Source organism: Balaenoptera borealis (assembly GCF_965194805.1).
Source record: "Balaenoptera borealis genome assembly, chromosome: 18".
NCBI lineage: Eukaryota > Metazoa > Chordata > Mammalia > Artiodactyla > Balaenopteridae > Balaenoptera > Balaenoptera borealis.
In genome coordinates, this window is record NC_138877.1 from 20,199,324 (window position 1) to 20,213,820 (window position 14,497).

Below are 14,497 nucleotides of genomic sequence, written 5' to 3' on the forward strand. Positions count from 1 at the left end.
ATAGTACATAATTATAAAGTCATCTATAAAGCAATTATTTAGCACAAAATCCTAAAAGTTTATATAATAAATATACAACTAAAGAGCTGTATATTTATTATAAAGAGCTGTATATAAGGAAATTAATGCATATAATAAACACCTAAGAAAAAAACAGTGTAGCTACACAAAATATACAAATCATATAGCTATGACATATTTGCTTATGGCTCTATGTTGTGCAGTATTTTTAAAAGAGAAGTTTAATTTGATTCATTTTCTATCTTATTGGTATCTGACTGCTAAACCACTAATAATCCCAATACTGAAGGTACAGAAACTTTCTGGTTAATGTATTAAATCTCAAATTTTTAAAAAAGGAATTCTTCAAATATTCAAGGAAGAAAATGAGGGGGGGTGGAAATTAAGCTAGTCTCAGATTTCCCAACAGCAATGTTCAATTCCAGAAAATAGTGTCCTGAGGAAAAAAAAACACGATACAAGAACAGAATACTCAACCAAGTTGTCCTTCAAGTCTAAAGACTACGGACATGGTTCATAAACATGTCAAACATAGAAAACATAGCGCCAAAAAGGCTTTTTTGAAAAACTCCGTCACGGTAAAATCTAGTCAGCTAAGGATAGACCAAAATAAAGAACTCAGAAATGGAGAAGCTATGATACAGGAGTGACAATAAGCTTAGAATCCGTTTTAAATACATAAATGAGACAAAACAACTGTGATAATTATAATTACAGAACAGAATGTAAATATTATAATCTTTGGTAATGTAATGATAACAAAAAATAAGCAAATCTGAAAGTAGGGAATAGGGAGATGACAGGAAGAGTGAGAATTCTTTTTCTTCAGAGCAGAGTAATATATATTGCTTTAACTCAAAACACAAAGTTAAATAAAGATTCTAACCTCTTAATGTTTTCATAATCTTAGAGTAATATTTTAAGAAATAATACTGATTAAGTGACAAAACATATAAATTTAAGCAATTCCTTCCATTTCTCTTATTTTCTTCTATAAAATTTGAGTAAAATTAATTTTTATATTTTAAACATAGCACAATAATATGATATTATTTTTAGAAACTTATATATATGTTTGTGAGTGCACTCATCCACCCACCTTTTTTAATCAGAATGTTATTCCAGATACATTTCTGTGCATACAACCACATAATTTTAATGATTATTTCTAGGTGGGTTTTGGGTAATTTTTCTACATTTTTCTTTCTGCTTTGCTGTATTATTTGCATTCTTTATCATGAATATATATCACTTTTATAAAAACAGCAACATTATTCTTAAAAATAGGAAAGAATGAAAAATATTAGAAAAAGAAATGAAATGAGACATTTTCAAGCTTGCCTCCAGTATCAGAATTACAAGAACTTGCAAACAGTTAAAAAGTCACACAAAGAACTAGGGGGAAGGAGGAACAATATTAAATAGAATTAAAATTTTGAGCTTACTCGAACGAATTATCAATTATTACATTTGAAACATTAGTATGTAACAAACATAATGACTTTACCTTTAGCTAGTAAAAATGTGAGCCAAGAAACTTTTAGCGCCAACATAGAATTTATTTCCGTAGATATCCTAGTAAACAAATAGAAAGAAGAAAAAAAAAACTCACACTGTTTTCCAACTACACCTTTTTTTTTCATTTTTTACAATTATAGACCAGAGTTGATCGCATAATAGAATACAGTCCATCTTAAATGCACAATTTACACATGAATTCAATTTGTCTCAATTCAGTTAGTGTTTTCACCATGTTATTTATATTTTCCCAGAGTAGTATACATTTTTTAAAGAAAATATTGAATATCTTCTACTGTAATCTAAAAATATGCACAGAAAGTGGTATAATATGACATACATGGTTTCCAATTAATGCTTTTCTGCTCTCTTTTCTAATTAAAATCAATTTTCTGTAAGCAGAAAAACAGAGGTTTGGGTGACTCTACCAAATTAACACTATGCCTTCATAAACATTAAGTTATTCACTTGTTGGAATTAACAAGTGGAATTAATAGAGTTAATTAATAGAGTCATTAATACACAATTTCCCTTTGTATCAATCATCTACAGCATTATTACTTCAATGGGGCAGAAAATCTCACATACTACTTGTTCTGTTTCCGAAGAAAAACTCTAGAGCTCTTACAATGGTATACTGTTGGAACATGCATCATACATTTAAAAAGACTATTTGGAAATTTTAATATAGACGTTCATGTTTATTCTTACTCAAAAGTTATGCTCTTGAGTCTTAGTTAATAAAATGCCTATAACATACTCTGAAAAAAGATTTTGTCAATGAATTGGCAAATTCATTTTACAGAGCTGGTAAAATGTTGCTCTGAATTAACTTCAACCTTATTAGTTCTCCCTTGTAGTAAAAGGCACGTATTTCATACCACTTTCTTTGTGAAAAGATAAATAAGCCGTATAGGGCTTAAATCTATGACCTTAATTTATGAAGTAGCATAGAACAGTCAATCAAACTAACCCTGAAACTATCAACGTGTTTGGGATTATTCCACAAAAATCTCTAAAAAAAAAAAAAAACCCCAAAAGTGAAAACTAACATGCTCTGAGGTACTTACGAACTGCTGGGTTGTGACAAATATATAAGTTCACAGGTCCTGAAAGGAAGAAATAATTATGTTAACATTATGGCTTTTTTTAAAACTTACTTTTAAATTTTTTTCATAATTTAGAAATCAGTTTTATCATGCTTTATTCATCTTATTTTAAGAAGGATAAATTTTTTCTCAAGTACAGCATTATAAAACAAAGTTAAAGTAGATGTTTCCAATTTATGACATTTCACACATCACTGTAATATCTAATTACAAAAAGACTGGATTCGATATGTGCATTTCTAACTTGGAATACATTCTGTAATTGAATCTTGATCTGGTTAGAATCTCAGATCAGGTCATAAAAGCTTATTTAACTAAAAGTGTCACTGAAATAACACAACTGAAAAGTACTACAGTAAGTCCCCTATACACGAACCTTCAAGTTGCAAACATTCAAAGATGTGAACGTGCGTTCACATGTCCAATCGTGTAAGTTAGTTCACGTGTCTGGCGTACACTGTCACCTGTGTGCATCCTCTACAAGTGGTTGTGCTTTGTGTACTTTACTGTACAGTACTGTATAGAGTACAGTAGTACAGTATCTTTACTTCAAGGCCAGGATGTCTGGAAGCAAGCGTAAAAGTAGCAGTGACGTAGCTGGTACTACTGTACTTTTCAAGGTACTGTACTGTAAGATTAAAAATGTTTTCTTTATTTTTTTGTGTTTATTTTTTATGTATTATTTGTGTGAAGAGTATTATAAACCTTCTACAGTACAGTACTATGTAGCCAGTTGTGTTAGTTGGGTACCTAGGTTAACTTTGCTGGACTTCACGAACAAATTGGACTTACGAATGTGCCCTCGGAATGGAACTCATTCATATGTAAGGGACTTACTGTATAAAACCTACCTATTTAGGACAATGACTTCTGGAATGGTGGAGTAAGGTTCTCTGCAGACCTGTTTCCTAATATAATAACTACAATTGGTAAAACTATTTTTAAAAAACCATTTAAAGTCTCTGGAAATTTTCCTAAGGGCATACAACAAAAAAAGGAAATATTTCTTCAAGAAAATCTACTAAATCTTGGTAAGAACAATGACAGTCTGTAGAATTCAAAGCAAAACTCATTTCCTCCTCCTCTCCAACTCAGCATAACAAAGCTCTACCCCTGGCAGGTGTAGCCAAGACACAGGGCTCTTCTCTCTCCAGCTCCCAGCCTAGAACTATCTCTCTGGGAAGAGTAGGCTACCAGCATTTCTCATCGCCCCCAGATCTGTGTTGCAGAAAGTCTATCCCAAGCAAGAGGAGCTGAGAGGTCTGGGGCTCCTGTCCTCCGCTTAGCCCCCACTCACAGGGTAAAGTTTTACTCCAGGCACAGAGCACATCAAAAATACTGACTTCTCTTGCTGAGCAGCTCATAGGACAGAGGTTCCAGCCAAGAAAGGCAATCTGGGAAGACCAGGGGCTATCGCCTCTTCTCAGTGCCCTACTCTTAAAACAGAGATATCACTCCAAGAAAAGAGACCACTGTCCTCATCCTGACCTCCCAAGCAGTGGCACAGAAGTGGTGCCTAGGGGAGAGGCAGGCCCTAAGAACATACAGCCTTGAGCTCTCCCCAAGGGAATTCATTTGGAATGGAGTGCGGGGATGTTCAAGAATAAGAGAACTGTTGAAAGCAATACAGACTTTGGTGGAAGCAAGTACGAGCCCTGGTCTGGGAAGATCCCACATGCTGCGGAGCAACTAGGCCCATGCGCCACAACTACTGAGCCTGCGCGTCTGGAGCCTGTGCTCCGCAACAAGAGAGGCCGCGATAGTGAGAGGCCCACGCACCACGATGAAGAGTGGCCCCCACTCGCCGCAACTAGAGAAAGCCCTCACACAGAAACTAAGACCCAACACAGCCAAAAATAAATAAATTAATTAATTAATTAAAAAAAAAAAAAAAAAAAAGCTAAATCCTAGATCATCTAGGAGAGAACCAGGGAAAGAAACAGCTAAGAATAGCTCTCCTAGTATCAAAATAAGCCTCAAGGCTAGCCTCAAATACTACTCCTGCAGAGGGAGCCAAATTTAATCGGATTAGACTGTAAAGCAATTTGTGACCCAGAGCATTGTCAAAAACAATAAAGCAGGACTTCCCTGGTGGTACAGTGGTTAAGAATCCACCTGCCAATGCAGGCGACATGGGTTTGAGCCCTGGTCCTGTTAGATCCCACATGCCACAGAGCAACTAAGCCTGTGCGCCACCACTACGGAGCCTGTGCTCTAGAGCCCGCGAGCCACGACTACAGAAGCCCGCGCACCTAGAGCCTGTGCTCCGCAACAAGAGAAGCCACCGCAATGAGAAGCCTAGGCACCGCAGCAAAGAGTAGACCCCACTCGCCGCAACTAGAGAAAAGCCCGCATGCAGCCACGAAGACCCAAGGCAGCCAAAAATAAATAAATACATTTATAAAAAAAAAAACAATAAAGCAATCAGTCGGCAATTAGTGAGAGGTAGCAACTAGGTGTGATATCAACAGAGGCAGTTAGCTTAAGAACAGGGAAAAGATAGTCAAAGAGAACCCAGCTAAAACCACTGTCAGCTCAGAGTGACTATGTACCTGTCCAAGGCTACACTAAGGAGCAAGATCAGAGGCTACACACTGTGGGAGAAAAAGACTTCATTGAGATAGTACAGCTAAGCCACTAAACAAATAACAAAGACAAAACAACAGCAGCAAGCCCCACGAGAGAAAAGAATCAGCTCCCAGAGTTACTACAGTGTTATCAAAAATGTCCGGTTTTCAAAAATAAATATGAAATATGCAAAGAAGCAGGAAAGTGTGACCTCTACATAGGGAAAAAAGCAGAGAACAGAAATTGTATTTAAGAGAACCAAAGTGTCAGACTTAACAAAGACTTTGAAACAGCTATTATAAATATGTTCACAGAACTAACGGAAATCATGCTTAAAGAAGAAAAAAAGGTATGCTGACAATGTCTCAACCAACAGAGGATTATCAATAAAAAGACAGAAATTACTTTAAAAGAACCAAATGGCAATTTGAGTTGAAAAGTATAGTAACCAAAATAAAAAATTGACTAGAGGGACTCAAAAGTAGATCTGAGCTGGCAGAAAAAAAGAAGCACTAAACTTGAAGACAGATCAAAAGAGATTATGTGGTTTGCAGAACAAAGAGATAAAAGAAGAAGAAAAATGAAGAGGCTCACAGAAGAGGCTCACCAAAAAATATATTGGTGTATTTTTTGGACACCAAAAGATACACCAATATATGTGTAATGGGAGTACCAGAAAAGAATGGGGAGAGAGAGAAAAAAAAATTTTTGTAAATAATGGCTGAAAACTCCCAAGTCTACACATCCAAGAAACAGAACAAACTCCAAGTTGAATAAATGCAAAGAGATTCACACCTAGATATATCATAGGATAAATGTTGAAAGACAAAGAGAAAATCCTGAAAGCAGCAAGAGAAAAATGATCCATCATATACAAGGGAACCCAATAACATTAACAGGTGACTTCTCAACAGAAGTAATGAAGATCAGAAGGCAGTGGGGATTACATACTCAAAGAAAGAAAAAAAATGTCAACTAAGACTCATATATACAACAAAACTACCTTTCACAAGTGATGGTGAAATAGATAGTCTCAAACAAAAACAGAGAATGTGCAAACTCATCTTATAAAAAAATAGTAAAAGAAGTTCAGGCTGAAAACAAATGACCCAAGACAGTAATTCACATCCACATGAATAAACAAAGAGCACTGGTAAAGGTAATTATGTTATTATGAAAGATGGTATAATTACATATTTCTTCTCCTAATTGATATAAAATACAACTGCATAACACAATATGTATATATTGTATTCTTGGGCCTCTAACATATGAAATGTAATGTGTTTGACAACAGCAGCACAAAGAGGTGGGTAGGATCAAAGCTGTATTGGAGTAAACACATGACACAAGATGATAAATCAAATCCATGGAAACAAATGAAGAGGAGATGAAATGATATATAATAAAGTTAATATAACAAACTCTATAAATATACACTTGCTCTCCTTTATACTGTCAACTACTTTAAAAGACATACAACCCAAATGACTATAAGTAGATGAATGGATAAATAAAATGTGGTATAGCCATACAATGAAATATTATTCCATAATAAATAGTAATGAAGTATTGAAACATGCTACAACATGGATGAACCATGAAAACATGCTAAGCGAAAGAAGCCAGTCACAAAAAATATGTAGATCAAAAATTTACATAGAGAAAACTACTATCTTATATAAAAAAAAAAAGCAGATGGTAATCAAGAGGGAATTTTTATAATTATAGAAAATATGTTTGTCAGATGCATTGTTTTATATCATTTTGTAATTTAATGTAACTCAGAATAGAATGTTATCATACAGTAAAGATAATGACATGCAATATAAATCTATGCTGTCTAATACATTAACCACAAGCTCCTATGGCTACTGAACACCTGAAATGTTTTTGGCTAGTACAAATGAAGTTATGCTGTAAATGTAAATTACACACCAAAGTATTAAAAAAAATACTTAGTATGAGAAAAAGAATGTAAAACTTCTCTATTGGTTTCATGTTTTCCTGTTGAAATATAATTTACCTAACATAAAATTCATCATTTTAAAGTGTATAAATTCAGTAGTTTTTAGTATATTCACTTTGTTATGTAATCATCACCGTTATCTAAAATTTCCATCACCCCAAAAAGAAACCCCACATCTTTTAACAGATACGCCTCATTCCCTTCACTTCCCATTCCCTAGCAATCACTAACCTATCTTCCATCTCATGGATATGCCTGTTCTGGACATATCATATAATGAAATATGTGGCATTTTGTGTCTGGTATCTTTCACTTAGCTTAATGTTTTCAAGGTTCATCCATATTGTAGCATGTAGCAGAACTCTATTCCCTTTTATGGCTGAACAATATTCTACCATATGGATAGATCACATTTTGTTTATCCATTCATCAGCTGATGGACATTCAGGGTGTTTCCACTTTTTGGCTATTATAAATAATGCTGCCATGAACATCTGTATACAAATTTATGTGTTGAAATTTGATATTTTGGGATATATGAGTTAAATAAAATGTTAAAATTAATTTCACTTGTTTCTTTTTACTTGTCACGCAACTACTAGAATATTTAAAATATATGGCTTGGGCTTCCCTGGTGGCGCAGTGGTTAAGAATCTGCCTGCCAATGCAGGGGACACAGGTTCGAGCCCTGGTCTGGGAAGACCCCACATGCCGCGGAGCAACTAAGCCCGTGCGCCGCAACTACTGAGCCTGTGCTCTAGAGCCCGCGAGCCACAACTACTGAAGCCCACGTGCCTAGAGCCCGTGCTCCGCAACAAGAGAAGCCACCGCAATGAGAAGCGCGCGCACCACAACTAAGAGTAGCCGCCGCTCGCTGCAACTAGAGAAAGTCCATGTGCAGCAACGAAGACCCAACAGAGCCAAAAATAATAAATAAATAAATAAATATATATATATGGCTTGCATTTTTATATTTCTATGTGACAGCATTAATGTAGTCAATAATAGCTTTAAAAGCTACTGTTTATTTAGCAGTTAGTATGTGCTTGGAGGGGAGCTAACCAGTAACATTATCTTACAATTACTCTGCAAGGAGAGCATTATTAGCTATATTTTACAGATTGAAATTGAGGTTTAAAGACGTTAAGTATGTTTCCCTAGCTCACACAGTCAATGAATGACAAAATTATTATTAATATCTAGATCTGTTTAGCTTTTTAAAAGTTATCATAATCACTACAGCACATTGCCATATATACACATATAGTCTACCCTGAAATAAATAGGCTTTAGTATCACAGTTAATCTTCCCAACTGCTCTTCAAAAGAAGGTACATATAAGATAGAAGAAATCCTATTGATCTACTTCAAGGCCAATATACACTAAATTATCTCATATAACTAGTCAATGAAAATTCCAAATCCCTTTTGCAAAGGCCTGAGTGACCTTTTAAAGGCCAAATCTGACTATGTCACTCCCTAGCTTAAAATCAATGACTCTCCATCTCCTGCTGGGTAAAGTCCAAGCTCACTATCAGTCTAATTCCCTCCTACCTTTTAGCCATTAGCAATATCAAAATACTTTACAGTACTGCTCTGGCTTTGCACACATGCTTATCACTCTGCCTAGGATACTCAGTCCCAGTCTCCACATATTTTGCTTGCTGAGTTTCTATCTATCCTTTAAACCCTACTCAGACATTGCCTTCTTCTATAGTTTTTTCACCCCAAAATTATTCTTACCTTTAAACATACACAGTATTTTGCCCACTACATAATTTCTACTTCTTACAAATAATTCTCTACAATAGCACATTAAATGATTATTGCACTTATTTTTATTAAAAGATAGAATTTATTTATTTACTATAAGCTAATTGATGATCATAGTATCATATGATTTTACATCCCTAGCATCTAACACATAGCGGGTACTAACAGTCACTTCATTAATGCTTGTTGTAGTTTCTTAATTTATGTGGAATAAAACAGCTGATAGCCTGAAGTTTCTTAAAGGATATTCCACAAAGAAACTACCTCTTCTAAACCACCATGGAGAATACAAGTCATAGCTCAGTAGTATAGGTCACATACACCTTCCAGTGCCAACATGCTTTCTTTTTCTAAACATAGTATCACCATTAGGAAGAATTTTAAATTTAGGTCACCCTTCCATTCAGAGCTACAAGTCTTCTGGCAGAGAAGGCTAAAGTGGAAACTAGCTTTAAGTTTGTTAAAAAAAAAAATGAGAACCATGAGTAAAACAAGTAATTTTGGAAGAAACATTCAGAATGAATATGATTGGACAAATAAGAAAGTTAAGAATATTAAGGGGACAAATCTAAGGTGTAATACTTAATAACTTTACTAAGAATGTAACAGTTCCCAGATGGAAGCTAATCATGAACACTGATATGAAAAAGCAGGGTGTAACCCTAATAAAATTTGTACTTTACCTTTCTAATTTGCTGTAGAGTGCACACAACACATTATACTTCTTCAACAGTCTTGACATAACATTATCAACTTTGGTACTGGTATCGATTTCTTTTAGTAAGTCAAAAAATTTATAGACACTACAAAGGAAAGAATAGAAAAAAGTGAATCCATAACTTTAAAAATTCATTTTGTTTCATTTTCAAAGCATAGACATTTCAATTCAAAACACTTGTTAGCTCTACACCAAATCACTATTATATATCCTTTGGAAGGAACTTAGTTTTTGCATTTTACTAGAATTTAAAGAGGAAAAAAATCAACTAGTCTTCAACCTATACCACTATATCTATACACCTATGCCTACATCTACTTATCATCAAGAACACAGAAAAAAAATAAGGGTTATAACAGACATATACATATATTTATTTCTGTATCTATCTATATGTTTTAAAATCACAAGTTCACATCCATTTATCCAATTCCAACACAAAAACTACAGGGTTCCTTCCAGTGTTTCCCTTTCCATATTTATAACTTTTCTTTGACAGTGAGAAACCTGGGACCCACTTATCTTTAATTTACTCATTTAATCAATCCCCCTATATAAGTACCAAGCTACCCACTCCTCCACATGGGCACCCTCCTCTCCTGCTCAGACTGACTCCCTCCATCCTAGACTGCCCTCCCCCCTCCACATGGATACCGTCCTCACCCTAGTAGGGCTCTGACTCCTCACCCCAGACTGCCCTTACCTCACATGTGCCATGACTCCCTATACCAGCTGCCCGCACACCCTGCTTGGTCTCTGACATTGCACAGCAAGCAGCCCATGTCAAGAAGCCCCAGGCCCCTCGTGGATGACCTCCTCATCCCACTTTGGCTCTGGCATCCTTCTCTGGGCACCACAGTGCTCCCCACCACAGATGCACACACCTACTTTCTTCAGCCCACCAGCGGTTTTAGGACTGAATTGTTGGGGAAGGGAAAAGGGAAACTGATTAAACATTTTAAGTTGTTTAAATAATAACTTCAAATCATTGTTTATTGTTTTCTATAAAAATTAACCTATTTGAAATATCAATACATACATTTTTGACTTCTGAAAAATAGGGCGCTACAGATAGCAATCATCAACTGCACCTCACATACTCACTTCTAATCAAGTTTGTCTAAGGAGTTATACCAAAGCAGCTAACTGAACTACAGGGTGGTCACTAGACCCATCCATAGGCTGTCTAGCAACCAGTGAGTTACAGGTTTCATTCCAAAAAGAGGGCTGTACCACTCAGACATTTATCTTGGGAACTGGAAAAATAAAAGCCTCAGCTAATCAGCAGAGGGCACAGAACACAAAAGAAGGTTATGAAAAGTTCCACTGATATAGAAGGGATTGGGGCAGCCATGACAAGCTTTGTGGGAAAGCAAATAAAGGAGGAATAGAAATGATACAGAGTAGATAATCATGATGCTGCTTAGAAAAGAAAAAGAATGGGGACTTCCCTGGCGGCGCAGTGGTTTAAGAATCCACCTGCCAACACAGGGGACATGGGTTCAAGCCTCGGTCCAGGAAGATCCCACACGCCACGGAGCAACCAAGCCCACATGCCACAATTACTGAAGCCCGCGCATCTAGAGACCGTGCTCCACAACAAGAGAAGCCACAGCAATGAGAAGCCCGCACACTGCAATGAAGAGTAGCCCCTGCTCGATGCAACTAGAGAAAGCCCACACGCAGCAACGAAGACAACGCAACCAAAAATAAATAGATAAATAAAAATCGATCCTTTAAAAAAAGAAAAAGAATGGAGCTAACCTGCTGAGAAAAAGAAATCAAACTTAGAACGGCATTTATTCAGGAACCACTCTCACTTCCAGTTTTGAGATATATGGCAATACCTATCCATGGAGCACCATGAAAACTGTGAATTGTTACTAAAAAGCCTTCTTTTTCTAGGGGTAACTTAAGTGAGTCTCTATTCCTTCTGTAGTCTTCCTCTGAAGGAAAGAAGTGAAGGCAGGAAGGTGAGAGGAAGGCAGGCAGACAGGCATAAAAAGCCATAATTAAAACACACAGATCTGTCGATAACTACATATTAGGAGCAGTGCTCCATGGATTGATAATGGTCCATAAACTGTTTACCAGTCCACGATTAAGTACAGAAATTGAGGGTAAACACTTAAAAACTTTTATGGCAATTTGACACTAATTTTAATGCCTGCTGAATCCAATAATAAAAAATTTAGTCCTGTGTTTAGTATGATTTTTGTTTCATTTTTCTAGTAATTAATTTATATTACTTATTTTTAAAACATCAGTCTATGACATACTGGGAAGAAAAGAAACTAGCCCTTCACCAGAGTACTTTTAAGAAGCAGTGGTTTAGATAACATTCCTGGATAGTTATCAGAATGCTCAGAGATGCCCCAAGAAAAAGTTGTACCAAATACATTACTATAATTATTGTAGTGATATTATTTATGATATGCCCATTTTATAAATTAGAGTTGCTCTATGAATACTCAGAGAAAAAGTTTAGGAAAATCTTTTCCAGGAAAATTCTTTCACCTTATAGATAAAGGATGTAATAGACTTTCTCTGTCATATTTATTTAGCAGTCTATGGATAGCTATATAACACTGTATTGCAGTCATCTGTTTAATTTAAACTGGATGAGTTTCTTGAGGTCAGACACTATATCTCACCTCTATATCATTAGAACCTAGTAGAGTAACATAGTGCCTAGCAGTTGATAAGTTTTGTTTCCTTCCCCCTTTTTGTTTGGGGGGGGGGGCAGGTAATAGGAGGAATCTACAGAAAAAAAGAGATCAAGACCTCATCAGCACCTATGGTGTTACAGGCATTGACTCAAGAACTATTTACTTCTCTGCTCATTATAAGTTATTTAATTCTCATAATTCTATCAAGTAGTTAATAACTTTTATTTCACAGGAAAGGAAAGGAACCCGAGACTTAATAAGGATAAGCAATCTGCTCCAAGTCATATACCTTGTAAAATAAACCCAGTTTATCTTAACCCAAACATTCATTCTCTTTCTAATCCTCAGAGGTCACGAAAACATATGCTGAATAAATGAATAAATCAACGTAAAATTTTATCTCTATATTTAGATTATTTTTCAGCTATATAAAAACTATTTTGATTTAGTAATTTTAGTTAATAAAGTTAAACTGTGAAATCTCTGAGAGGTAAACCAATTCTAATTCAATAAGTTAAATATGAACATACAAGGCCTTTGTTTCCACATTTTATTTAGAGGTAATAAGAAAAAGTTACTAAAACATGCAACAATTTAATTTATCTCATTTACACAAAACACCAATTATGTCTAACTCTATATGGCTTTATCCAAGAAAAAACATATACTACTATCTTTTTGGTAAAATTATTTACTGTTACATTTCATAAATATACTGCAAAAGAAATGACTGGAATTCCCAGGCTTCTCTTGACTTGTTGGAAACAGTAAACTCCTCTTATTAGGCTTAGAAACTCAACACAGACGTTAATTAAGTAATTACAGGGACAAGTATTATAATAGATACGCAACTGAACATACAGTCTCAAAACATATATAATTATAATATCTATTATATTAAATAATCTTAAACTTTAATAAATCAACTAAATTCCTTTAAGATAGACTCACACTACTTTCACAAAGGTTTTAATATATAGTAAGTCTACTTCATATATCTTTGCTTTTTTTGTCCACTTTATCAACAGCTATAATTAAGAACGTTTACAGATAGTGAGAGACACAATGGAAATTTTCCCAGGACACAAACTGCTACATTTTTAAGAAAGTGTGGCATAAATACACCTTCATTAAGGGCTCCAACAGAGAACAGGAGTTCACTAGTTGACCTAAGTTTTCTACGTTTTATTTAATTTTAGCATTTCCCACTAATTCCCTAAAGTCTATTAAAACGATAGTCCAGAAATAGTTTTCTTTGATGGCAGAGGCCTATATTAATATAAGAAATTTTACCTGGTTTCAATGTTTTTCTGCAGCTCAGTGAAAGTGAACGGCATCTCATCTAGGTCAACTGCTGCAATAAAGATACAGATTCCCCATAGTTCCTTTTTCTTTTGAACATAACCTTCCTGGAAACAAAACAAGACAAAACAAAACAAAACAAAAAGGTTCAAATATTTCATTAAATCATTCACACACTGGATACTGTGTTAAAACTGTATTATATGCAACTTTTTTCTTATTCAGCATAACAAAATTAGTTACTAAATCTTTATGAGGTCATATACTTGAGAGCATTTAATTCTACACTAGTAACAAACAAATTAGTTACAAAATTAGTAACTAAATTTTATACTGTAAGGCAAAAAAATTACTAGAAAGGTCAAAAAGTTAAATTACAACTTTCTATAAAAAATCTAGGGGCCAGTCAGTTCTCTGAAGTAAATATTTTCATTTTTCAGTAATCCAATATCATCAAAGCCAAGTTGAAAGATTTTAGACTCCATAAAATGGACTCCAATATCCAAAAACAGGTGAAAAGATAAACTGTGGTATATCCATTCAATGGAATGTTATTTAACAATAAAAAGGAAAAGTATAAATACATACAACATAGATAAATCTCAGTTATTACGCAGAGGAAAAAAAGCCAAATACAGAAGGGTACATGCTGTGTACCCTTTGATTGCTACAAAATTCTAGAAAAGGCAAAACTAATCTTTAATGTCAGAAAGTAGATCAGTGGCTGCCTGGGGACAGGAGTGGAGGTGTTGGGGAATGATGACAAAAGAGAATGAGAGAACTTTCTGGAGTAATAAAAAATTTTTAGATCTCAATGGTTAAATAACAATTTGTCAAAACCTACTGAACT

The 14,497-nt window shown here is 34.9% G+C and overlaps 1 protein-coding gene across 6 annotated transcripts in view; it reads right to left on the reverse strand.

Moving 5' to 3' along the window:
* The window catches only part of RB1 (RB transcriptional corepressor 1), a 142,076-nt gene that overhangs the window by 101,345 nt on the left and 26,234 nt on the right, over window positions 1-14,497 (reverse strand). For all 6 annotated transcript variants that reach the window (XM_082365318.1, XM_082365317.1, XM_082365320.1 and 3 more), the window contains exons 3-6: window positions 13,639-13,754; window positions 9,642-9,761; window positions 2,610-2,648; window positions 1,529-1,596 (exon numbers count right to left, since the gene is read on the reverse strand). In XM_082365318.1, the coding sequence (XP_082221444.1) occupies window positions 1,529-1,596; window positions 2,610-2,648; window positions 9,642-9,761; window positions 13,639-13,754 (343 nt within the window). The remainder of the gene's footprint in view (window positions 1-1,528; window positions 1,597-2,609; window positions 2,649-9,641; window positions 9,762-13,638; window positions 13,755-14,497) is intronic.